This window comes from Lepidochelys kempii, chromosome 16, assembly GCF_965140285.1.
Source record: "Lepidochelys kempii isolate rLepKem1 chromosome 16, rLepKem1.hap1, whole genome shotgun sequence".
NCBI lineage: Eukaryota > Metazoa > Chordata > Testudines > Cheloniidae > Lepidochelys > Lepidochelys kempii.
This window is the reverse complement of record NC_136395.1, coordinates 17,690,581-17,715,225: the sequence shown is the minus strand read 5'-3', so window position 1 is coordinate 17,715,225 and position 24,645 is coordinate 17,690,581. Positions and strand designations below refer to the sequence as shown.

Sequence of the window (24,645 nt, the reverse complement as noted above, 5' to 3'; positions counted from 1 at the left end):
CTGCACTGCAGTGCAGCATAGAGAAGCCCAAAGTGTAGCTGGGGAGCCCGCCCCATAGAGAAGAGAAGCACGAGGCACCAGAACTACAACTCCCGGGGGCACTGCGGCATCATTTCAGCATGCAAATAGTTTTGGGACATTCTGTTTTTTGACCCACATATATATAAATGCTCCACAGAAAGCAGACACTTTTCACACAAATGTTCACTGAGTCAAAAACCCAACTTTCCGTCCAAAGCAGTTTAAACAGGCAATGGCCAGCCCGACTTCTGACCTTTCCTCTATCGAAAAGCTCGATGCAGATTAACTTCCCCTACTCAGTGCGCAGGGAGTAGGGCAGTGGAGACAGACCTGGTGTTACTGGTCTCACTTCCAGATCTGCCAATTAACCTCAGCCCTGACCTGCACCCTCTCACAACCCCAGTCCCAGGTCTCCTGAGACAGACAATCTGGAGAGAACGGATGGAGGCACGTGGTTTAGACCCTCTTCTCTTACCTTGGACGGTGAGCGTGAAGGTTTGTTCTGCCTCCCCAGCCACATTGGTGACTTTGCAGCTGTAGAGCCCTTTATCCGGCACCTGCAAGAAGGAGGAAGTCGTCGAAATCTCGCACACAGGGCACGGAAGGCTGAAGAGGTGGAACGGTTTCCCTAGGTACGACCTAACCTTACCTGGGCGTTTTCAATCTCCAGCCTCTGCCCTCTCAGCAGGGTCCGAGCACCGTTCCCTAGTGCCAGCTGGTGCCCATTCTTGTACCAGGTGACCACTGGCTCTGGCAGAGCATCAGCCTCACATTGAAAAACAGCAGTCTCTCCGGCACGCACCATCACGCCCTCCTTCTGGCCTCCAAGGGGCTGTGTGATGGTGGGGGGAACTTTACCAGAGAGAGAGAGAGAGAGACAAGAGACTCTAGTATTGCTGGATGATGGGGCAGTATATTTCCTACAGAGGGGAACAGCCTGCCCACAGATAAATTCAAAGATCTCTAAGGAGCTATCCTTACCACCGTGGATGCAAAGATACTACACCCCTCCCCACACATGCATATTTAGGACACACACTTCCATGTGTGCATGCCTCCCCATACCACACAGAGGCTATTCATGAAACACATGTGCAGGGCCAACTTTCCAAAGGAGGGCAGATGCAGGCGGCAGCTGCACAAATGCATGCAAGTGCAAATTGTGCACTTAACCCCTTGCAGGCTGTTGCATGCACAAATGTTGTCAGGGCAACTAAGCAAGCCCTGTGAAAATCTGGCCCACAGGGATATAGCCTCCTTTCAAGCATAGGTATAACTCCCAAAGCACACTTGCTTTTAGAGATCCTAGCATTGCGGGCAGCTGCCAAAGCACCAAGTTTCCGAACTAGGTACTAGCTGTAGCTGTGTGTGTGCAATCATAGAACTTTGTGAATGCCTGGCCAGGGGAAGTGCTGTCCAGGAGCCGCACCAGAACAGAGGCTACTTCTAGAACAGAGCTGGCCTGCATCAAGCACAGACAGATGGGTCTCCACAGGAGCCTGGGCCGGAGCTGAAGGCCCATGTGTGGCATCACGTGCTCTGCTGCTAAATTGCAGCTTCGGTACCATTGATCTGATGGAACCAGAAAGGCTGAGGGGGAAGATGTTGGCCCACAGTGCATGAGGCAGACTAGGCTCGGAAGCCTTTGCTCACCATAAACACGGAGAAGAAACAGCTTCTCATCTCTGCCGGCTGCATTCAGCGCCACACACGTGTACTTCCCCCCAGTGGAAATCCGCACTCGCGGGATCTGTAGGATCTGAGAACCTGGAACAAGGAAAGGCCAGGAAAGGCTGGGGCTCATTGCCCGGCTCTGTCCACATGGCTCCAAGTTAGCACCTGGCCACATCCACCCACCAGCTTGCTCCCTACACTGCATCTGGATAGTCATGCAAATCTCTCTCATGGCCCCGTTGAGCTCAGTGGGAGACCCAGACACAGAGAGGTTGCAGGATACAGCCTCTAAACCATCATAACAGCAGTTCAGCTGCCAGGTCAGGGTTATTTTTCCATGTTGATTACAGGGAGTGATGAGAGTTTTCCTATGTTCTTCCCATAACCTTCCCATAACCTATGGGATTCATCCATCAGAGAGTGTCACGGAGGGGATCATCCACTCTGGCAACTCCAGGCTGGGATTCTTAAAATAACCTATGGGATTCATCTCAATAGGAGTTGCGTGTCTACACCCCTTAGACTCCTTTGAAAATTCTAACCTTACACTTTCTGTATTAGGTATCAGTTTATTAAGTGTGTTACTGGCCCGATAAGAAATGTAACCTCACATCAGGAAGCAGCCAGCCAGCTCTGGTAGGAAAGTCACTTAAAAGTTATTAACCAGTCTGGGTTTTCACCTGCACAGCCATACACACCTGGGATGAGGATAAGCTCCTCGCTGAGCGGCAGGGTTTGGCCATCCTTGTACCATGTGATCTCGGCAGTGGGATGTGATTGGACATGACATGTCAGGGAGAGGCTGCTATCGACGACAGCAGTGATGCTTTCGGGGTTTGCTCCCACTATCCTTGGTGGAACTGCTCCTCCCAAAATCAAAATGTGTTGATTAGAAATCTCCCCCCATTTATCCAGGTGCTGTCGACGCCGAGTGCGAACCAACCCCACAGATACAGCAACAAGCAGCAAAAAGAGCAAGGGAGGAGAAAGGACTGGAGCTTGGACATATTAAGCAGCAGCCCTGGAGGTAGCAGAGTGTGGAAGGCCAGAGAGACAGGAGCCCTGTCTGGACATTGCACTCAGCGTAAACAGCAGGCTACCGAACCACGAACATAGGAGTAAAAAGCTGCCCAAGGAGGAGCCAGTGTGAAATACCAATGCTACGTGCGGACGTTATCCTCAGTCTAAGACACTGGCTACCGGAACTGCTTGGAAAGTGGCACGACTTGGAAGATGCATGGCCCGGGGAGAAAAGCAAGCACAGAACTGCATTCTGAATGGATGGGAAGTCGTTACGATTACCCTAGCGCCTAGAGGTTCCAACCGGGTCAGGCCTCGGCATGTTAGGTGCGGCGGACACACAGTCTAAGGGTAGGTCTCCACTGCAGGCGCGGGGTGGGATTGCAGCTCGCGTAGATACACCTGGGCTACTTTTAGCACTGGGGCTGTGGCCGTGTTCACTTCAGCACAGGTTGTACAAACCCACCTGGAATCCTAGGTAAGGACTTGCAGGCGAGTCTGTGCTGAAGAATGCCCTGCTTCGGCTTCACTGCTCTGGTACCTGAGCTAGCTAGACCAAAGGCAACTCATGCATGTCTACACAAGCCACAGTCACGCCCCGTGTCGACATACCTTATGAAAAGAAACAAGCCCTGGCCCCCAAGGCTCGCAGACCATCCGGAACTATAGGGAACAAGGGTTCGAAAAGCAGAGGGGTCCAAGCCTGCCTGCAAAAACCACACCAGCAAACCCGCAGGTGCAGCAGCGCACGTTCAACGGGCTCCCCGGGGACCTGCCCAGACATTTGCACACGCCTTCACCCGGTTTGTGTGTGCAACTGTAAGTGGGCGATTTGGCCCCCACATTTTTTGCAAACGGACTTTGAGCCTCCATTTGTGAAAACGTGCTGCAATGTATCTCGATAAATATATCTGCTGGTCATAGCTACCGCTGTCCTCCTAGCTTAGGTTTTCCTAGGCTATAGGATCGAGGCTCAGTCCTTTCAAATACTACTGCGTGTGCCTGACATGTGGCATTCTCCAGGATCCTTCAGTCTGCCTCCCTGTGTGGTGCTTTAAGCACTTGCTACGGAGATAAGGGAGAAAAATGGGATGGATGAAGAAAGAAAAGGTTTGGGATAAACTCATCAAGAGAGCGATGAGTGACTGGTGCCTGGGTAGATAAACTATTAGAGGACCCAAGGGGCTGACCAAGAAGGAATTGGATAAGGGACCAATCTAGAGAAGGGTCTACTTGAATTACTCACCCAGAACTATGAGAGCAAAGCGCTTCTCTGTAGAGCCCTCCTGATTCTCTGCCACACACACATAGCTGCCAGTGTCTGTCACCTGGACCGAAGCCACCTGCAAAGGGAAAGCAGATTCCTGCTGAGATGGCTAGGAGTCATCACAGGCACTGGCCGGCGGATTCAGAGCAGCAGCCAGAGAAGCTGCATTAACACCTCCAACGGTGCGTGTTTTCTGCCACTTTCCACCCACTGCAAAGCCTGCTGGGTACGACACCGACCTGCAGGAGCCTGCTGTCCTCCAGGACCTGGTGCCGGGGGCTGGTGGCGAAGGGCAAGTCATTGTAGAGCCAGGTAATTGCAGGCGCTGGGTGCCCAGTGACATCACACTTCATGTGGGCTGTGCTGTTTGCAATCACTGTCACCTCTTCTACCAACTCCTCCATGTTCCCCTGGATAACGGGGGCAGCTGGGGACAGGAGAGAACCGGTCAGTTATGGGCTGCTCATCTCTCAGCCCTCCTAGATAGGGAGGAGAAGTCTGACCCAGGCCTTCCTCTCAAGGGGATGGAGCACCAGGGCAGGGTCTCAATAGCCTTCATCCTTCAGTGCCCCTTTGTTCCCCTACTCTCCCCCTCACTTCCCATGATCTTATCTCACTTTGCTCCTTGCTGTTATCCTAAGCTTCTGCAGTTCAGTCTCCTCCCCTCTCTGTTGTCAGGGACAACACGGTGCCACTGTGAGTTAGCTTCAGAGCTGGGAAATGAACCCAGGAGTCCTGGCTCCCAATACCCTGCTCTAGCTAGTAGGCACCACTGTCTCAGATATGCAAGTGTGACAAGAGCTGAAGGCTACTCTCGCATGCAGGGAACGTCTCTGTTTTAGGTCTGTCCAGACCCTAGCAATACAAATGATTATTTATTATGTGCTCCCCACCGGCCTCTCCCCTCCCTTGGGAGGAGTCCCAGGGAGCGATCTCTGAGCCAGCCAATGGCACTCACATCAGGTCACCTCCCTTCTGCGGACAACTGAGCCGATGACCCAGACTGATGCTCTTCAGAGAGAACCCGAGTATCAAGAGCTTGGGGATGGGGCCAGATTTAGCCGTCCACACACCAAAGAATACAACGTCACGGATGCCACCCACAAGGGCTTGCCAGCTCCTGAAGGGAGTTGCCTTGACAGCTCAGCTCAGCCCAGCTGCAGGGAGGACCATGAAGACCGGGGGGAGGAAGGCAGCTCCTCAAGATGGCTCCGGTTTTCTGCCAGGACCCAGAAGCGACGACCTGTCACTTTTACGTCCCCTTGGCCCCATGGCGTCTTCCCCTGGATACTCACACAGCACCAGTAGCTCGTAGTGCAGCCAGTCCTCTCCTGCCTCATTGGCTGCCTGGCACGTGTACCTCCCCGCATCGTTAGCTCTGACCACAGGGATCTGCAGGATTCCTCCCCCTGCCAGGCAACAGAGAGTTAGAGAGTGGGACAGGAATGGCTCCTAGGAAACCACTGTCCTACTAGCGAGAGAACTAGAGCTGGGAGCTGCTTTGCGTGCGGGGTGGGGTCAGCGATAGACATGCTCTCAAGGCTGCCTACGCCACAACTCATTCTGGCAGTGGAATGTGCCGTGCCCTCCCCCAACATCCTCTCTGACAAAGCTAACGGGTCTGGGCCCAAGGGCATTAGAACCTGCTAGGGGCACCCTCATGTATCCGTCCCCTTTGGAGCACTCAGAAGGGTGCCGTAACGAGGGAGGAGGAGGCAGCCACTTAAAAAGGGCAACACAGCGAGATAGGAAGCAGGGCAGGCAGATGGCCAGAGAGATCCCCACTGGGGAGACAGTCACATTTCCATTGCTTGTCCCTGCACCGTACATTTCCGGGACATTAACAGAGCCGTAGGAGGCTTCCTGAACATCTGGCACCACAGCAGGTGTGCGCCGTTCAGCACATCCAGCAGCACAGCAGGGGCATCCCCCCAGTGCACCTGGCACGTCCCATAGTACAGCAGACGTACATCACCTGGGCACGCGGGAAGATCTGGCAACACTGACATTGGAGTATTTTAGCTGAGCACACCTGAAACATCTGGCAGCCAGGGCGGTGCGCTCCCATACCTGGAATGTCCGTTAGCACAGCAGATGTGTATCACCTGGGCACATCTGACATATTCTAGCTGGCCAGGCCTGGCCTGCCCGGGAGCCTGGCAGGTGCTCTCCACCTGGAATGCGCAGCAGTTGTCGAATAGCTAAATGAAGCTTTTGGAGTTATCTGACCACACTGCAGTTTGCATCGATAAGCTTGTTACCTAGCAATACTAAAACCCCCTCCGCAGTGGGGAGGGGCTCTCCATCCTTGTACCAGGTGAGCTTCGGGGGCGGGATGGCATTCGTGTCACAGTACAGGGAAGCTGGGCTGTTGACTGTCACCGCCAGGTGCTCTGTCACCTTTCCGTCCTGGTCTTCCTCTTGGTAGTGGAGCTGGAAGTCTGTGCTGGGATTTCCCTGTCTCTGGAACAGCGGGGGCACTGAAAGAAAGCAAGCATCAGCAATCAACCCACGCTGGGGACAAGACCCAACAGAGTGTGTGGGCAGCCAGCAGGGGCAAGCGGCTCCAAGGAGGAGGGATTAGCCAAACTGACAGCTTAGCCGTGGGAAGCATTCCTCGCCCAGTTCCCTGAAAAGCACTCTCTGGACACGTCCCCTCCTGCCACACTGCTGTGTGGGTGGCTGCACATGGGGAAGAGGTAGGAGCTGCTTGTTGCCTGGGATTCTCAACCCATTTCCGCTCCCTTTGTGCCTCTCCCAACAGAAGTCAGAATCTGGCCCCAAATGAACCTGGCTACTTGGGCCCTTTGGGCTCCACTTGAACATGGAATCTCACTGCATTGTGGGTGAAATACAACCCTTCCACAGTGACCATTCCCCGTCCCCCTCTTCTAGCGCTCCACTTCCTGCATTCTAGGGGCTTAGCCCCCTTATGCCTTCGGTTCCCAGACTCTCATTTGCAGCTTTGCGACCCGAGACCCCGTGAGAGAGACTCGCCTTGAATATGCACGCTGAAGTCCTTATCGTCTTCGCCCACTGGGTTGGTGGCAATGCAGGTGTAGTGCCCCGAATCCGAGACACGGGCAGGTCTGATCTGAAGAAGTTGCCCCTCGCTGAGAACCTGGAGATGACCGTCACTCCCCAAGAGCTGGCGAGGAGATACCCAGAACAAGGATGTGGGGGAGGAGAAGGCAGAGTTAAACCTTTTTCATGGCGATTAAATGCCAGGATCAAAGCCTTGAAAACAGCCACAGGAAAATACAGAATCCAGACCCCAAGCCTTACAAACGGTGCCTTCCCTGTCCAGTCAGTTGGAAACTGCTCTTCATTCACCAATAGATACCTGGCTATTAATCATCAGAGGGTTTCATTGCCTTAAACAAGCACATTATTTCATGAGAATCAGTGTAAAGATCATGAATCTAAATGAAAACAGAACACAGAGTAAAGAATTACCCTTCCCTGCCTGCCCTCATGGCAGAAATCACTGGGAGGCAGACCTGGAGAGCACACCCCCTCCGGGACCAATAAGGGGGCTTTTTCGGTTGTATTTCTAGGCATCATTAGGCAACTGACCGTGCCCAACTGCTGTGCAGCTCCCTGCTCGAACAGGGGCTGGCCAGGTTGTCACACGTCTGCCGTCTCCTTTGGACTCCAGAAGCCTGAACAAATGAGAATAGCTGCCCAGGATGAAAACGGCCCGTCATGACAGACTACAGGGGAACTCTCCAGCCTTCCCCACTGCAGACCCATTGATCCTGGCCCACTGAAGCCCATTGGTCCCCTCCCCTTGGCTCTGCCTTTGGAAGGCTCCAGGCCCATTAGAAATGGTTATTAGTTTTCACTAGCGACATTGGTGGCCTCCTGCCTTTTCTTTAGCAACCTCACCTGCCCATCCTTGTACCACTGTATGGTCGGCTTGGGCACAGCCCAGGACTCGCACTCCAGCGTCAGGGTGCTGTTGACCTTGGTTTTCACCTCCTTCATGGCAAATTCCCCCGAAGCATGATCTTTGGCAATCCAAGGAGGAACTAGGAGCCACGACACATGAATACAATCAGGACCAGAGAACCATCTCCCACCACACCTGCCCTTTGGTCTAGCCACATGGGCAATGCGATGCTGGGACATCAGCTGACAGCTAACACCGAGGCCCCTAGGCTTCACTGAGCACTGACAAATGGATGCTAGTATTGTTTAAATAGATATGAGCGTTATGAGAATGTCCGTTCAGATTTCATGAAATGCTTGTAGGATGCTGCGTGTATTAATCTGACTTAGAACATCTGTACCCCTTGTTCTAAGTACATGTTTACTCTGTGACTATAGAAGTGTTTGCTCTAAAACGGTAACCCCCCTTTCTCCCCCCACCCCCAGTCAGAAGAGAAACATCACCCAGTGTGAAACACTAGTTACCAGAAGAGCTGTCATCTCCTCTCCAACAAAAGAAGGTCCATAGACACCAGACAAGCCATTGTGAAACATCAGGGGATAAAAGACTTTGTTGATTGTTCCCCCCACACCCATGAAGAGGAGACAAAACACTCATCCCATCCGCTTGAGCTCTGGGGGGAAGGGAATACAAATCCCTGTCAAGAAGAAATTGTTATCCCTATGCTGCTTGGACTTCAGGGAGAGGGCAAGACTTCTAAGCATAAGCTAAACAGCCGGGGATCTCTTGCTTGGGTTAAAAGAAAAGGAGTACTTGTGGCACCTTAGAGACTAACCAATTATTTGAGCATGAGCTTTCGTGAGCTACAGCTCACTTCATCGGATGCACGGTATGCATCCGATGAAGTGAGCTGTAGCTCACGAAAGCTCATGCTCAAATAATTGGTTAGTCTCTAAGGTGCCACAAGTACTCCTTTTCTTTTTGCAAAGACAGACTAACATGGCTGTTACTCTGAAACCTTGCTTGGGTTAGCCCTAAAGGACATATAGAGCTTGCACATTACAGCAGCTTCTAAGACTAACTGATTTGTGGGTTTATATTTACCTGCTTTAACCTTGTAAATAGCTCATTTCTTTTTCCTAGTTAATAAACCTTTAGTTAGTTTATTATAGGATTGACTACAAGCATTGTCTTTGGCAGGAGATCTAGGGTGCACTCAACCTGGGGTAAGCAACGGGTCCTTGGGACTGGGAATTGTTGTGATTTTTAGTCTATCACAAAGGGAAGCTTGCCTAGGTGACAAGATAAATCAAAGTACCCAAGGAGACTGTCTGTGACTCCATGGTTAGGCTGTTTTAGTGCTTGAGGAATTTACATTTGATGCTTGGTTGGTGAAAATTAATTATAGAACACACAACCGGTCTGTGGTTTGTGCCCTGTCTTGCAACAGTCTGCCCTGAGTTGGTACTCATGTTTGTGAGCTACTCTCGACAGCTTGACAGGCACATTCCTGTGCTGTAGGTGTGCACAGCAACAGCCAGCCAGTGAAGAGTGCCAGGGAGAACTGTGACTCAAGGAGCACAAGGCAAAGTACATACAAGTCAGCGCAAAACAAATCCACAGCTCCGCTGCCAGGAGGGAAGGCTCTTCAGAAGGGATTGGAAGGCAGATGTTTAACATGAGCTGAGATAGGGCCTGCTGCAGCACACCGGGTGGCCGATACCTTGAGTGGGAGCAGGAGACAAAGGGAGTGACCAGGAGGGAAGGGTGGGTGTTGCTCCTGGACATAAACAGCCCTCTCTCAGCTGATTCAGCTCAGGTAGGACATACCCCCAAGAGCGGCAGGAGAAGGACACACAGAGAGCTTGGGCAAAGGGCCTCTAGGGCAGGATCTCTTCTTGGGCCAAAATGTTCATATCATAAAAACCACGGCTCCGTCAGGCACAGAAGGAAAAGAAGCAGCCATGAGACAGGTCTGAGCAGAAGTCGGCTGTAATAACGGAAACATGGGGCCTTGGCAAAGCGCCTTAGAGAGGGGCTTCGTACATACCAAGGACCCTCACTTCATAGCTCTTCACAGCCTCCCCGAGCTCATTGGTGACGATGCAGGTGTACCTGCCAGCATCCTCTTCCTGGGCATTCAGAATCTGAAGCCCCCGGCCACCTGGTCAGGGAAAAGGACTCTCCATGATGGAGCCTATGGCAGCCCTTAGTCACTTAGTTAAGAAATAAGCAGGTGAATCATCCCAACTAACAATTCCTGGTTATAACACAACACAGTGCAGGGTATGAAAAAGCAGATATTCCCCAGAAATTGTGGCTGCCTGTCCACACACAGCAAAGCACCTTCCTCAAAGGGCCCCCTGCTGACATGCCTCAAGTCTGAGCTGCAAAGGTCACATCTGCAGCACAGCCTCCAGGCCTATAAGATCACTGGTGTCCCGCGGGCACAGCTCCAGCAGGCATCAGCTGAAATGATGGGTTTGGGAATGCCAGCACCTATCCAGTAAGACCACGGTCCAAGACCTCATCCTGCCCCCAGGCCAGAGAACCCTGGTCACACGATCGCCCTGGACTGAACACAGATGCGAAAGGCTCCAGATCCAGTCCCTAGTCTGTGAGACCAATCAGGAAGCAGTTACATGAAGTCAAGGATGATTCTGAGCAACCACATTCACTGAAATTGATACATTACCAGGGAGCAACCGAACGTTTGTGGATGCTTGGAAAGGAACCTCGTCCTTCAGCCAGGTGATGGTGGGGAAAGGGTAGGCCAGGGCCTCACAGGACAGGGATACTGGGTTATTGATCACTACAGTAACATCGTCCGTGGCACCCTCGTGGCTCGCCCCAGGAAACGTGGGACTAACTATTGGGAAACAGAGATCGGTTTTGAATGGAGAGAGATAATGTATCTAATTTCTGAGACTTTCTGTCACAGCTGAGACTTTCCACCACTTTACTCCGCCCACCACAGAGTGTGTAGCACTCAGCTCCTCCGGCTGACAGCTGGCTGCACACTGAACTCAGTAGGAGCTGAGAGCGCTCAGCACTGCCCTGGATCAGACCCTGAAGTCATATGAAGGAACATCTTAGTGGTTTTGAATTCCATTCCCCCGGTCAAATCTGAGAACGCCCACGACTCTGTACTTACCTAGAACACTTAGCAGATAGTGTTTGGTTTTATCAGCCACGGCATTGGAGGCCACGCAGGAGTAGCGGCCAGCGCTGGAAAGGGTGGTTTGGTTTATCTGCAAGACAAATCCGTCTGGGGATATGTGATAGGCGTCTCTGCTAAGCAAAGGGCTGCCATCTTTTAACCAAGTGATCTCCGGCTTGGGATTGCCTGTATGGTGAAAGGTAAAAGAGGTAAAAAAAAAAAAAAAAAAAAAGCACGACTTAGCCCTTGCTGGCGTTTGTCTCACATATGCTCAGCTGTGCTGGAGTGAGCCAGACCAGTGCTCTGGAACCCGGAGCCCAGTTCTGGAAAGTTTTCACTCCATCCACGCTAGGATTTAAGAAGAGAGCCTCAGTAGCTGGCAGAGGGTGCTGGATGAGCCACAAGAGCAACGGGGATAAACTGGCCCTGTGTAAATTCAGGGTGGGAGGTTTCCAACCATTGGAGCAGTGAAATTCTGGGACAGCCTCCCAATAGGAGCAGTGGGAACGAACAGCTGAGATAGTTTAAGATGGAGCTTGATAAGTGTACGAATGGGATTGTATGACGCAGATAGCTGATATTGGACTCAATGATCCAGGAGGCCTCTTCCAGGCCTACATATGGCCAAAAGGTTTCACTGTGATGAGGCAGGACTTCCCATCTCTACCTTACTCTGGTATCAAAGTTTCACCCTGATAAATGGTACCCACGTGCCATATTCCGTCTCTTTCCCCGGAATGGAGGGATCAGCTCCCTGAAGAGTTATGGAACATGCATCTTCCCGTGTTTGTTACCAGAGGAAAGAAGAAAAAAGTGTGGCAGCAGGATGGTGGTTCTATCCAGGCATTTCCAATGCAGCCAGCTCTGCAGTACATGGGAGCCCAGGATATAGGCAAGTTATTTTCCCTAACGGGAAAAAGGACTCAAATGCACATGGATGGCTAAGTCGCTTAAAAAGAGCCTACTCCTTGCTTAGATGCTGGGCAGCAAAATGATAATTACCCACTCAGAGCCCTAGAGTTAAAACCACCTCTTGCTTTTTCCCAGCCGGGATTTGGGACACTCACCTGTGGCTATGCAGGACCAGCTGACCGACTGACCCTCAGGCACTTGACCTCTGTCTTCCTCGCCCGCGTTCTCGATGCTGGGAGGAACTAGAAGGCCAAAGAGAAAGAGAGGGGAAGACAGGATGACTCTTTCGCCAGGAGTCCAACCGCACCAAGAGAGACAAGAAACCACTTTCTAGCCACTTAGAGCAAAGGATTTGGGGATTGTTGTACATGAAGGGCATATCCCAAGGGCTTGTGTGAGCATAGCACTTAGCTTCTCGTCTACGTCAGAGAATCCCCACTGGAAACCTTGTAGCAGGCAGAGCATTAAAAACCAAGCGGACAGAGGAAATGGTGACAGGTCCCAGAGCAATAACTCAGGTATCTACAGCGTTTCTGACCCAGTGCTTCATCCTTACCTAGGACCTCCACACTGAAATCCTTCCTAGCTTCCCCAGCCGCATTGCTAGCTATGCAGGAATAGAGGCCTCCGTCTTGGGCTCGCATGCGTGTTAGCCTCAGAATCCATCCACCTGGAAATAAAGGGGAAAAGTCACGGTGGCAAAGAACAAAGAAATTGCATTACCAGTGACTACATCCTGGTCCAGGGCTTCTGCCCTGTCCTAGCAAGTCTCCAACATCGCCTGAGCTGGCCTGTCACAGCTCTCTCATTCACTCATCACCACAGCATCAGAGCACCCTCCTCAGGTCTACAAGGACACGTGAGGGGTCTACACAGTGCTCTCTCCTGCCCCTCTATCAGAGTAGAGCCAACTAGGAGTATCCACTAACCCCAGCAGGGAGTCCAACCAAACATGGCATCCTCTCGAGTGCTCTTTCCTCACAAGTAGCTCCTCAGACCACACAGAGGGTGGGTCTACCCTACAAATACAACCCAGGGTCTCTCTCCGTATAGCTTCAGTCTCCATAGCAACTAGGCACTGAATACTGGGCTGGGATGGTAGGGCAGGGCAGGCGGAGTGAAGGCCAGTAACAGATTACCACCCTCTGGGAGCAAGAAGGGAGTAGGGACGAGATCATCTCTCTCCAAGTCACAATTCCCTCCTCAAGCTACTCCCAGGGCAGCATGCCGACACGCTGCTCCTTAGGGTTTGTCTTCACTGGGGAACAAGCAGCATTTACAACGAGAGCGCAATCGCAGCAGGAAGCCTTAGTGGAGCTGGCTGAGGTAACCCTGAGTGTGTGTGGGGGCGGCTAGGGTTTATTCCAACCGGCCACACTGAGACACAGCTAGCACTTGCTAGGTCTCCACTAGGGTAGCTGTCTTCTCATAAAGAACGCACCCTTCACTCCTCGTGGGGACATAGCCTTCATGAGGACAACTTTTCATTGGACAAGTCAGACAATCTCGCTCCCGCGGGTTAAATTAGCAGAAAATCCTGTCATTGCTGAATGAGTCAGGCAGCTAAAACCCTGTGCACCAGTTTGAACGCTGAGTGGTAATTAGACCTGCTTCCCTCCCCCCTTCCCCCCCCCTCCCTCCACCCCTGGTATCTCTGGTGCTTTCCAGGGAAAAGTTGCTAACACGCTGGCAGAGATGTCAGAGGATCCTTGGAAGCATTAAGAGCATCCACAGAGGCCCCTGTCACTTCCATTCACAAACCACATATTTGCTTTTGTTTATTAAAGACATTTTCAGTGGGATCCTGCCCAACCCCTAGTGACTCCAAGAGACACTGGCTGCGTGAGCCAAGAACCCCCAGCCTAGCAGTGATCTACAGGCTCCCAGCTCTGGAGTGTGATTGTCTAAGGGCTTGTCTATGTAGGGAAATTGACCAAAATCACTATGGAGGAATAAGCTATTCAGCAATAGCTATTCCAGGGTAGCTCCCTGTGTTATTCCATGAGCTATCCCGGAGCAACCATTGCCCCGTAGCAATTCTGGTCAATTTCCCCATAGCGAAACCCTGAGTTCCAAGGTTGCTAGCCAGCCAGAATAAACCTCCCAGCAATGATTACTCATTAATGCCTCACCTGACAACAGGCGTGTGTGCTCGCCAGGGACGATGGGAGAGTTCTCCCAGGACCAGCTGACCGATGGGGGCGGGACGCCTGAGGCCTCGCAGATCAGAGTTAGGGCGCCATGCAAAGAGACAGTGACATTGGTGACTGACCCTGCTCCCCTAACAAGCTCAGGGGGAACTAGAGAGACAAAGGGATCGTCTTTCATTTACAAAGCAGTCTCCATGGAAGCAAGAAAATAAGCAAATGGGGGCCCTAGGAAATCCAGCTTATCCCTGCCTTCAAACTACGGACCCACGTTCAAAACAGGGGCACAAGGAGGTATGCCCCAAAAATAAGCCTGCCTCCATGGTGCCTTCAGGACCCAGATCTGTGCCACAGAGCAGCTCACTGTGAATGTAGCTGCCAATCCAAATGTGAGTTTACAGGGATGACAAGTGCACACGCAGCCAGGCAGGTGACCCAACTCCCCGGAGGAACTTGACTGTTTGAAAGCTTCGTTCACACAGTCCAGGGAAAGCAGATGACTTTGTCTCCTTGTTGTTCACCCCATCATTTAAACCCCCTGCCACTAGTTGCTGGGGTGGCCATTGCAGTAACAATGCCTAAAGCTTACACAGAACTTTTCACCCTGATAATATTATCTCATCCTCACACCTAAAGCTCTATCATGTGTATGGTGGAACTTCCCAGTGCATCACAATTCTCCTGATCCCCGCTCTCAGGCCCCTCTTCCCCAAGGTCCCAGAAACAAGAGCAAAGCTGCTGCCCACATCCTTACCATGCACAGCAAGATCAAACGTCCTCTCCACCTGTCCAACTGCACTGGCCGCTAGGCAGGTGTAGCGGCCTGCCTGGGTGACCTGCGCCCTCTGAATATGCAGCTTCCACCCCTGGTCCTTAAGAAGAAGCGCTTCCCCATTCACCACAGGCTGCCCATCTTTCATCCATGTGACTGTTGGCTGCGGTGATCCCCCGGCTTCACATTCTAGTGTAATCTCACCAGCCTTGGCCACGGAAATCTTCTTTGGGGCTTCGCCGCTGCCTTTGATCACTGGCAGAACTGCAGGTGAGAAGAGCACAAGGCAGAGACACTGCACCGACCTGTTGGGATTCAACTCCTCCTGGGTTTTCTGCACGAGGATATTAACGGCAGCAAGCGATTGGTCTGGACCAGCAAAGGACAGCTATGAGCCATGCTGAATACTAAGGCAATCCAGACTCTGGGGTAGGGTTCTCTGACCACCAGCTGTCTTGAAATACTCAAAATCACACAGCTGCTTTGGACCAGTGGCTCCCAAAGATTGCCCAGCTGAGCCCACACTGGCTGCTTGCCAGGAACCCAAGGGCAGCACCTAGTTTTGCAGATCATAGCTGCCCTCCTCACCAGGGAGGTGTAGATTGCAGAGACCATAGGTCCAGCATACGAAGTGTGGATCACGATGGAGCACGGCATGCTGGGACATGGTGTCTCCAAGGGCCACACCTGGTCAGGAGAAATGAGAGAAGCCACTCATGCTCCCCAAAACCACTAACGACGACGGACTTACACTGGAACTCTTATTGTTATTCTCCATGCAGAGATTCGGCTCCCTGTAGTATAAAACCTCACTCCTCCCCCAGCACCCCTCCGACTCACCGTCCACCTCCAGCCGGTGCTCCCTTCTGCTGCTGCCAGCCACATTGCTGCACTCACAGGTGTAAGATCCCTCATCTGCTGTCTGCACCTTCCCGATGTACAGCAGCCTGCCTCCTGCGGAGATACGCTCGGGGCGTCCAGGCTCCATGGCAAGGGGCGTACCTGAAAGGTGGGGTGGGGGAAGAAAACAAAAGTCTCCCCTAAGTCTCCTGGCAGCACTAGCTCCGAGGCACACTGTCCTACAGAGGGTCGGATGGTGGTTACATGGAATTGCCTGCTTCTCTCCAAGGAGACAAACCCGCGATTGCCTCTGAGGCAGATGCTGCCTTCCCAAAAGGGGCAGCTTCTCCTTGTAGACAAGAAGGAGATGCCAACACAAGTCTAAGTAGGTTTAAATCAATGTGTATCCTCGGCTTTGAAATCCAGCCTGGGACCTTCTAGCCCACTGGCTCAGAACCATGCTGTCTAGCTGGCTGGACTAACACTGAAGAGCTGGTAGCCCTGCTAGGTGACATCTTCTTGGGGAGGAGCGAAGATATGAACACAACCCTACCGTCTTTCTCCCAGGTGAGGGTGGGGAAGGGGATCCCGCTGCACTCGCAGGACAGGCTGACGGACTGTCCCTCCATCACAGAGAGGGCAGCAGGCTCTTCCGAGGAGAACGAGGGGGGAACTGCACGGGACAAAAGAAGGATATAACTGAGTGCAGGGGGCATCAGACATGCTACAGAAGCAGTGGTATGTGATGCTAGCTAGCTTTCCAGGGGACTTCACTCTGTTTGCTACTTTCTGGCTTACAGGAGGTGGGTTTGGCCAAAGGAGAACAACGAGAAACACGTGACCCCTGCCCGTTGCCCTGATGGGAAACCAACCTGCCCAGCATCACACACATTTAATCACAAGTGCCACTGTCAGTCACACAGACTTGCAATTTTGATCCATGTGGAAAGAATAATTTCAACTTTCCAGCTATTAAAAACCAGCAGTATTCTCAATCATACAACTCTCCTACAGCATACGACAGTACAGAAAGTGTACTGTGCCAGCCATGTGGTTAAAGAACAGTTAGACTGGCCAGCCACACTATTATAGATAGGGCAGGCAGCCCTGTTTTCAGTTGCTTAAAACTTTCCCAGTCTTCAATCATTTGGGCTGAAATTTTTCATGTCAGGTGTTTGCCTCCAGCTGATTATTATTAATTATTATTATTGGTAATTTTAGCCAGAATGGCTTAGCTGTCCTCAAGGACAAAGCTATGGAAAAATGTTGCACAGCCAGCCTCAATTCTGGCATTTCCTAACTTTTGGGTGCTTGACTTTGCAATTTTAATAAGATTCTTTCAGAGTAGTTTGGTGCGTGTGAAATATCTATTTTAAGTAGTAATAACAGACCACAGACTTCTAAAATTAAAAAAACAAAGAAGCAACTAAACCATGTGTTAGCGAGATAATCCAGCTTCAGAAAGCTTAGCGTGAGGTTATGCAAGCAAGTGTGTTTGAGGAACTGCACATGAGCACTGTGGAGGGCTGTATTTTGGGAGAGGGTGTGCTCGTGTGTAAGAGAAGGATTTTATCATTGCCAGGGCAGATCCCAAAGGGATGCAGTCTCCTTGCACAGCGAGCGCACCCGGATTGACAGGACACTGGAATGGTTTTACACAAGGTTTCACAGGCCGTTAGGTGGAAAATAGGTATCATTCCCCACCTTTGGGAATGGGGTGTGTGTGTTACAGACTGAACTGCCTTCACGGAATGGACATAACCTGATAAAGTGGATCCAAGATGCATACACCCCGCCGTCACTAATAGCATCCAGGCTGGGACAGCTGGAGTGGGGAGGGACAAAGGGATTTCTCCTTCTCAGCAAGTTCTGAGACCCAAACTTACAGGCGTGGGGCTTGAATTTCTGGGCAGCTGAGCACCCACGGCTCTACTTAAGATAACAAAAGCTGCCTGTAGGCTCTTAAAATCCAACACAGTTGCTGCTGTTTTCCTGACCCTTGTAAGAGGTGGCTGTATTATGCCGTGTGGTTAAGATGGAGGAACTCTCACAGAGAGTGACATTAGGCCATGGGGCCAGGCAATATTCACGCCCCTCCAGGGGATCTTTGTCCCCCTCCCATGTTTGGCCAACACTTGGCTTACCCCAGACATGGAGGTTGTAGCGCTTCTCCGCCCGGCCCAAGCGGCTCGACACCTCACACGTGTATCTCCCTGCATCTCGCGCCTGAGCGTGCTCAATCTGTCAAAGCAAGCAGAGCCGGGGTGGGATCGAGAGACGGGCAAGCAGCACGCCACTCACCCAGCAGCAGCACCAGAAACGCACGCCCAGCCCGGCAGCAGGGCCAAAGGCCGCTCGCAGCCCAGGCCCATCATCCAGGTTGCTCCTGGCAACAAACCCCTCCGTTCTGGTGCAGTGCTGCAGCCATTCGAGCTGGGCCCAGCGGACTCAAGGGGCAAGGGAAGTGCTGAGTCGGCACAAGGGCTCTCACGCCTGAGGAACACAGCCTGGGCAAGACGGGGGTAGGCCCATTTCTCTGTGACTCTGAGCCACACCTCTCACGGGCAGTGGAATTCCCTGCCAAGGCCAGGTAGGGGAGAGCCAATGAGCCATAGCCAGGCATACAGGGGACAGAGACATTTACTGCAGGGCCAAGTTCTCTGCATCCCCTCCCGACTCAGCACCGGCCAGAATAGTCACCTGGAGCACGGCCCCGTCCGCAGAGAGTCGGGCTCCGGGGTCCTGCGGGAGAGGGCGCCCCTCCTTCAGCCAGCGGAGCACGGGAGACGGGGCCACGTGGTGCTGGCATTCCAGGCTCACAGACCGATTAATGATGACTGAGATATTTAGTTCCTCACCAAGGTCATTTGGGGGCACTGAAAGGAAACCACCCTGGGGTAAAATCAACGGGGAAATGGCTCCTTCATGAGGCCAACATGCAGGAGCAGGGCAACTGAACGACCACACCAGTAGATTCCAAACCTCCGCTCCCGCCTCCTTCCCATACCCTGACCCGTAATGCGGAAAGGCCAGCGCTTAATCAGTAATGAAAGAGGTGCCTGGGCTCAAGCAATTAGGGACTGGAGCTCAAGCCATTTTTTTACTTTCATAACTGACACGGCCAGGCCCCAGGGGCGCCGGGGCTCGGAAGGGCCGGGCCCCAGGGGCGCCGGGGCTCAGCCCTGGCACAAATTAAGCCCTGGGAAAAGCCCCCGTGCAGGGCTGAGGACCAGCCTGTGACAGAGCCCCTGAGAAGCGGGTGGCCCTGCAGTCACCATACATGGGGTTTGACGATACCTTATATTTACAGGGCTTTAGCAAACAGACAGACTGGCTTCCCTAATCCTCGTAAGCTGCAGAGCAGCAGCGGCTCTAGCAAACACGGGAGTCGCTAGGAGGTGAGGTGCGGGGAGGGGGGAATCGCAGTCTGAGACAGATTCCTCAGCCTGGGTGGGGGGTCAGAGAGGCCTATACTTGCCTTGCACCCGCAGCACAGCATCCCACCTATCCTCTCCCACGGCACTGATGGCCACACAGGAGTACGTCCCCGCGTCCGAGAGGTGCGCGCTGGCCAGGGAGAGGACGCGTCCCCCGGACAGGATCTGCGCCGTCCCCAGAAACAAAGCAAAAAGGGATCGGTGAGCAGAGGGGAGCTTCCAGCCTGCTGCTCAGCATCCTGCCTCCCCAAGCACCGGGATGGGGAACTGCAGAGCTGCACAAGCCGGGGGCTTGCACTAAGGCCGGTCCTCACCAACTGGCACCCGCGCCCTGGCGAGAGAACTCCACTTTCCCCACCGTCAGCTCCCAAGTTTCCGCACCAGGGAGGGACGGGAGCAGCAGGGGAGGCAGCCCCGCGGCCCTTTGCCCAGCCCCACTAGAGCAGCAAATTCCAACAGACTGCTGCGCTCTGGGTGACAGGGGCCTCGGAGCACAGGCCTGGTGCCAGGAAGGACCCAGACAGTCCCTTCTGCTGGTTCTAAGCTAGCCGTCCACACTGACCTGTAGTCCCCCGGGCACCGTGCTGGAAACGGGATTGCCGTCTTTCAGCCACACCAGCGTCGGGGCAGGGAGCCCTGCAGCCTCGCAAGCCAGCTCCACCCACTCGCTCAGCAACGCAGTGACAAGGCTGGGGCCGTAGGTGATTTGGGGAGGCACTGGGGAGGCCAAAGTCATGCGCTGAGCCTCACAGAAACACCAGGACATGAGCATGGGCAAAGGAAAGGTGGGGCGGGCAGAACCACCCAGAATAACGTGGTTTGTTGGCATGATCCTTTCCACTGGGACTTCCCAGTGGGGTGAACAAAATCCCATCACTGGTACTAGGCTGTGGAGGGGAGAAAGGGGAGGCTCCGGCCCTGAAGGGGGAGGTGTTCAGTGTCCAGGCTGGAGCAAGGGAAAGGCTGGATTGTGCTTCCTCCAGAGTGAAAGCCTCCTAGCGGAGTGAGAGCCACGGAGGATCCCAGGCCAAAGTCTCCCGCTAGAGCTCGAAGACTTTGAATGAGCTGGGGGTTCTGTGGGGCCCGGCGAGGTGACAGGCCCTGCTCTGGGGTCATGTGGCGAGACTGCCATGCCTTACATTAGTATGCATTAGATGGTACTGGAGTGTTGTGTGGGGTTACCTGAAGTTGCTGGGTGGTGCAAGGCATTCTGGGACAGCACACAGTCACTGCTGGGATGGACATGGGGGGGTTTAATCACATGGCCTAGAACGGCCAAGCTCTGAATTGCCCAGCACTCTAGACAAACCCTCTTGCTTCGGCTCTGACCCCAGTTCTGCTCACTGAGATTTTGTTACATGGGTAAAGGAACGTGCCACTGAGTGCCAGGGAGGGATGGCGGGCATGGACCAGGGAGTCCGTCGAGTGATGGGAGACCCCAAGACCAGAGACCGCTGGTGCCTTCCCTGCCCACCAGGTCACTCACCAGTCACCTGCAGGCTGTAATGGAGTTCGCTGCTGCCCACCACACTGGATGCCACGCAGCGATAGCTCCCCGCGTCCGAGACCTGAGCCCGCTTGATCTGCAGGCGCCTCCCATCGCCCGACAGGACAAGGCCTGGACTGGCCGAGAGAAGTTGGGGCCCCTTGTACCAGGACACGTCTGAAAAGGGAAGCAGGAGGACGTGGGCTGAGTTAGTGGCCCTGCCACCTGCACCACCCCATGGACCTGCCTTGTCTGTGGTTTAAACCGTTTGCCACCTCCGTTACATTGGCTTCATATTCCCCATTATATTCTTTGTATTTGTTTGTTGTACTAATACAACAGCAACAAAAAGTCCCAAGCAGGGCAAGGAGGAGGGCCCGTGACGGAAGAGACATTGCCTCTCTAGTAGGAAGGTGTCTGCGATAACCAGGGGCTGTGCAAGCCAATCTGGGCTGCTTTTCTCAGATCTGTCTGAAGAGAGGGCTTTGCATTTGATTCTGGGGGGCTTGGCAGTCCAACTGCAGTGCCACAAGCCTTGAGGCAGGCAACCCCTGAAGGGAGGATGGTCGCGTAGGTCAGGCAGTGCGCTGGGACATGGCAGATCTGCATTCAGTCCCCAGCTCTGGCACCGACTCCTCTGTGTGACCTTGGGGAAGTCACTTAGGCGGTGATAGTCAAGGGCATGCCCAAGGGAAACTCTCAAATCCACTGTAATTCAAAGGGGTTTGGGTGCCTAATTCCCTTTGGCTCCTTTGAAAATCCAGCCTTGGTCTCTCTGTGCCTCAGTTCCCCACAACAATCCTTTGTCTGTCTTGCCCATTTTCGCTTTAGGTTCTTTGGGGCAGGGAGAGTCTGACTGCACATTTGTACAGCAGGGACCCCAGGTGAGCTGGGGTATGGGCAGTGCCCTACTACAAACAATAAAATGGAGTCCCTTTAGCTGTGGGCTCTAGGGTAGAACCACAACAGGGAGGAGGAGTCCCATGCGACCGGTCTAGATTTGAGCAGAGAGGGCTGAGATGGGGTGGGAAACCAGGCCAGGCAAATGGACGAACGCTGGAAAGAAGACGAGCCAAAGGGAACGGAGTTGCCTTACTAGGAGTGGGCATTCCAGAGGCCAGGCACTCAAAGGATGCTGGGAAGTTCTCAGGGACGGTCTGGTTCACCTCTCCGGGTTCAATGTTTGGGGGCACTGTAAAGAAACATCATGTCAGTCCGGTGGCTCTGCGCAGCCCCATGCGGGCGTTGCCAGAGGCAGCACGGGGAGGGAGGAGGTTGGGAGGGTGAGATTTTATGCACACAGCTGTGCCGTGACAGAGCAAGGGGCTGGGAGCCAGGCCTCTTGGGTTGCATAACCAGCTGTGGGAGGGAATGCCATCTAGTGGTTAGAACCAGAGGCTGGTAGTCCCAGGACTCCTGGGTTCTTCACCCAGCACAGCCACTGATTGGACAGGTCACTGTGACTTTTGTGAAACGGGAGGTAACACCATCCCCCTCGCCAGGGCCCTAGCAGGGTTAATGATTATTGGTAACACACAGAGGTTGCAGGATGGAAAACAGCAAACATTGCAGTTGCTGAGTCATTTTCACTTAAGAAAGAGAGAGGATGGGGGAAGGGAAGAGACTGATCCGGTTTGGTTTGTCCTCAGGCCTGGGGGTAGCTCTTTGGGCAGGTTGTAGCTCAGCGAGCCAATTGCCAGGATGGAGCCGGTGGCTAGAACACTGGGTGCAGCCCATCCCATCTTTGGCTCCTCACCCAGCACCTTCAGCCTCACGTCTCGCCTCCCTTCCCCTGCAGGGTTCGTGGCCACACACGAGTAAACCCCTTCGTCCACCACGTCCACCTTCTCGATCTACGGGGAGGACAGGAGGGAGTCCATGGTTAGAGTCATGCCACACACAAACACACTTTCCGCGAGCATGGTCACACTCAGGGCAGCAACTCTGTGCCACGGCTGTTCAGCCGGCTCTCCTTCCCCCACAGCCCTGCCTCCAATTGAACGCACAGCTCCCTGCTGTGCCAGCCCTGAGCTCCTCCACAGCTCTAGCACCCCCAGCCTGACTCCAACCCCCTGCTAGTCCAGCTCTCGGAGACAGACCTGGCATTTGCCCAACATGCACTAGGCTGAGACCATGCTTGTTTTCAGCTGTCCGAAGCCCAGTTTGGTCCCAGAGGTGACAGGACACTACAGGGCATGCAAAGCAATTGGTACAGCCCCACTAGACACAGCTCCCGGCAGCGCTCCATTCGCTTGACCGAGGAAATACCCTCAGGGCTTGTTGAAGTCTTGCACTAATGTAATGAGACACCCACACCCCAACAGCTTCACCCAGCGCACCGTCACAGCAGCAGCCCTTCCGCACACGCACACGCGCACTCACACAAACACACACACCCATCGCAACATGCCTACTTTGGACTCACACAGTCACACGTGATCTTTGCAACATCACATCTGCCTCTCACTCACATCCGTCCCCCTGGTCTGGGCCACAGCTGCACCCACCCTACCCGCAGAAGGCTGCCCGTTGCCTGCAGAGCAATTCCATCCTTCCACCAGCTGAGGCTGGGTGCGGGGACTCCGGTGGCCAGGCACTGAACAGCCACCGAGTGACGAAAGGCAACGCTGAGATCCTCTCCACCCACAACGTGGACTGACGGGCGCTCTGGCAAGAGAAGGGGGAGAGGGGGGCATGGCACCACGTGGGCACATACCAGTCACACCCAGGGGGAGGTGTATGTGCAGAGATGTGGTGTTAGTGGGTCTGTCATAGCCCCCCTTCAGCCACTTGAACCTTTGCCTGCAGCCTCCTTCATATATGAGGATGGATCCGATGGAACTCACCAGACCCCCCTGCCTTTACCCTGGTAATTGTTCCCGCCGCCCTCCACCTCCTGGGGGCCTGTGTCTGAAGCAGTGCTTATTCCTGGCCTCCCAGGGGGCAGGTGATAATGCCACCCCAGTCCTCCAGCAGGAGACCCTGGTGCACCCAGTGACCTGCCCACAGGCACTATTTGTCTAGAGCCAACCAGTGCCACCTCCTTCAGGAGCACAGAGCCGAATGGCTGGGGCAGAAGCCAAGCTCATTGCTGAACCTGTGACCCTGGAGATGCAGCACCCCAAGGAGGCTGGCTGAGACCTTGCTTCCCAGCCAGATGCTCCCATCTCTTTCCCAGCACGAAGCCTGGGACGTGCTTCTCCGACAGGCGGCTCGGGAGAGTCCTGCTCACCTTGCACTGATACCCGCACCTCTGCTCTGGCTCTGCCCACCTCGCTGCCGGCTTCGCAGGCATAGAGCCCGCCGTCGCGGAGCCTCGCATGGGGAATCCAAAGCATCCTTCCATCCTCTGGCATCACCACCCCGTCCAGCTCTTCGAGTGGCTGGCCGTTCTTCAGCCACCTGGGACAGAGGGAATGACAGGCGAGTTCTTACCAGGTGAAGAACAGCGGCTCCCCCACCCGCCGCCTAGAAGGAGGCCTGTCGCCCACCAGGCAAGGCAATCAGCAGAGGAACAGGGAGCAGAAGTGGCATCAGGGGCTGGGATCATGGAGCAGCCAGCAGAGTTTGCTACAGGTGAAGCATCCTCACATCCCCTCGGATATTTCAGCGTAGAGCCTCGCATTGCAAACCGCCGGCTGCTGGGCCCAGGAAAGAGGGAATTACTGGGGGAGAGGAGGGTGAATCAGCACAACTCGCCATATTATGCACGAGCAGTTTCCTTCAGCTTCCCCAGCTGGCAGATGACTGGTGTATTCAGCACAATTCCTGCCACCCGGGGGGGATAGCGCTAAGGTAGAACTGCCGTGGAGTTGTGGTGCAAGCAGGGGCAAGTTTATACCCCAAACTAGAGAGGAGTGGGGCAGTGGATGGGGAGGGGAGCCACTGAATAGAAGGAAAATCCAGGGGTAACGGCTCAGAGCTTTTGCTCCTCCATCCCCCGTGGGGTTTTCCCACCAGCTCCCCAATACTATTAACCACAAAGAGACACCCCCAAATATGGAGAGCAGATGCCGC

General features: G+C 53.8%; 1 protein-coding gene across 1 annotated transcript in view; it reads right to left on the bottom strand.

The window, feature by feature from the left end:
- Window positions 1-24,645, bottom strand: part of HMCN2 (hemicentin 2) — a 121,969-nt gene that overhangs the window by 31,035 nt on the left and 66,289 nt on the right. Inside the window, exons 35-62 of the mRNA XM_073314813.2 lie at window positions 23,861-24,030; window positions 23,141-23,295; window positions 22,385-22,481; window positions 21,725-21,820; window positions 20,629-20,805; window positions 19,705-19,859; window positions 19,184-19,307; window positions 18,406-18,581; window positions 17,850-17,946; window positions 16,259-16,378; window positions 15,706-15,867; window positions 14,848-15,129; window positions 14,079-14,246; window positions 12,503-12,616; window positions 12,102-12,188; window positions 11,029-11,220; window positions 10,570-10,743; window positions 9,925-10,038; window positions 7,871-8,013; window positions 6,980-7,130; window positions 6,244-6,462; window positions 5,278-5,391; window positions 4,222-4,409; window positions 3,962-4,058; window positions 2,394-2,555; window positions 1,675-1,788; window positions 671-873; window positions 497-578 (exon numbers count right to left, since the gene is read on the bottom strand). Of these exons, the coding sequence (XP_073170914.2) occupies window positions 497-578; window positions 671-873; window positions 1,675-1,788; window positions 2,394-2,555; window positions 3,962-4,058; window positions 4,222-4,409; window positions 5,278-5,391; window positions 6,244-6,462; window positions 6,980-7,130; window positions 7,871-8,013; window positions 9,925-10,038; window positions 10,570-10,743; window positions 11,029-11,220; window positions 12,102-12,188; window positions 12,503-12,616; window positions 14,079-14,246; window positions 14,848-15,129; window positions 15,706-15,867; window positions 16,259-16,378; window positions 17,850-17,946; window positions 18,406-18,581; window positions 19,184-19,307; window positions 19,705-19,859; window positions 20,629-20,805; window positions 21,725-21,820; window positions 22,385-22,481; window positions 23,141-23,295; window positions 23,861-24,030 (4,133 nt within the window). The remainder of the gene's footprint in view (window positions 1-496; window positions 579-670; window positions 874-1,674; window positions 1,789-2,393; window positions 2,556-3,961; window positions 4,059-4,221; window positions 4,410-5,277; window positions 5,392-6,243; window positions 6,463-6,979; window positions 7,131-7,870; window positions 8,014-9,924; window positions 10,039-10,569; window positions 10,744-11,028; window positions 11,221-12,101; window positions 12,189-12,502; window positions 12,617-14,078; window positions 14,247-14,847; window positions 15,130-15,705; window positions 15,868-16,258; window positions 16,379-17,849; window positions 17,947-18,405; window positions 18,582-19,183; window positions 19,308-19,704; window positions 19,860-20,628; window positions 20,806-21,724; window positions 21,821-22,384; window positions 22,482-23,140; window positions 23,296-23,860; window positions 24,031-24,645) is intronic.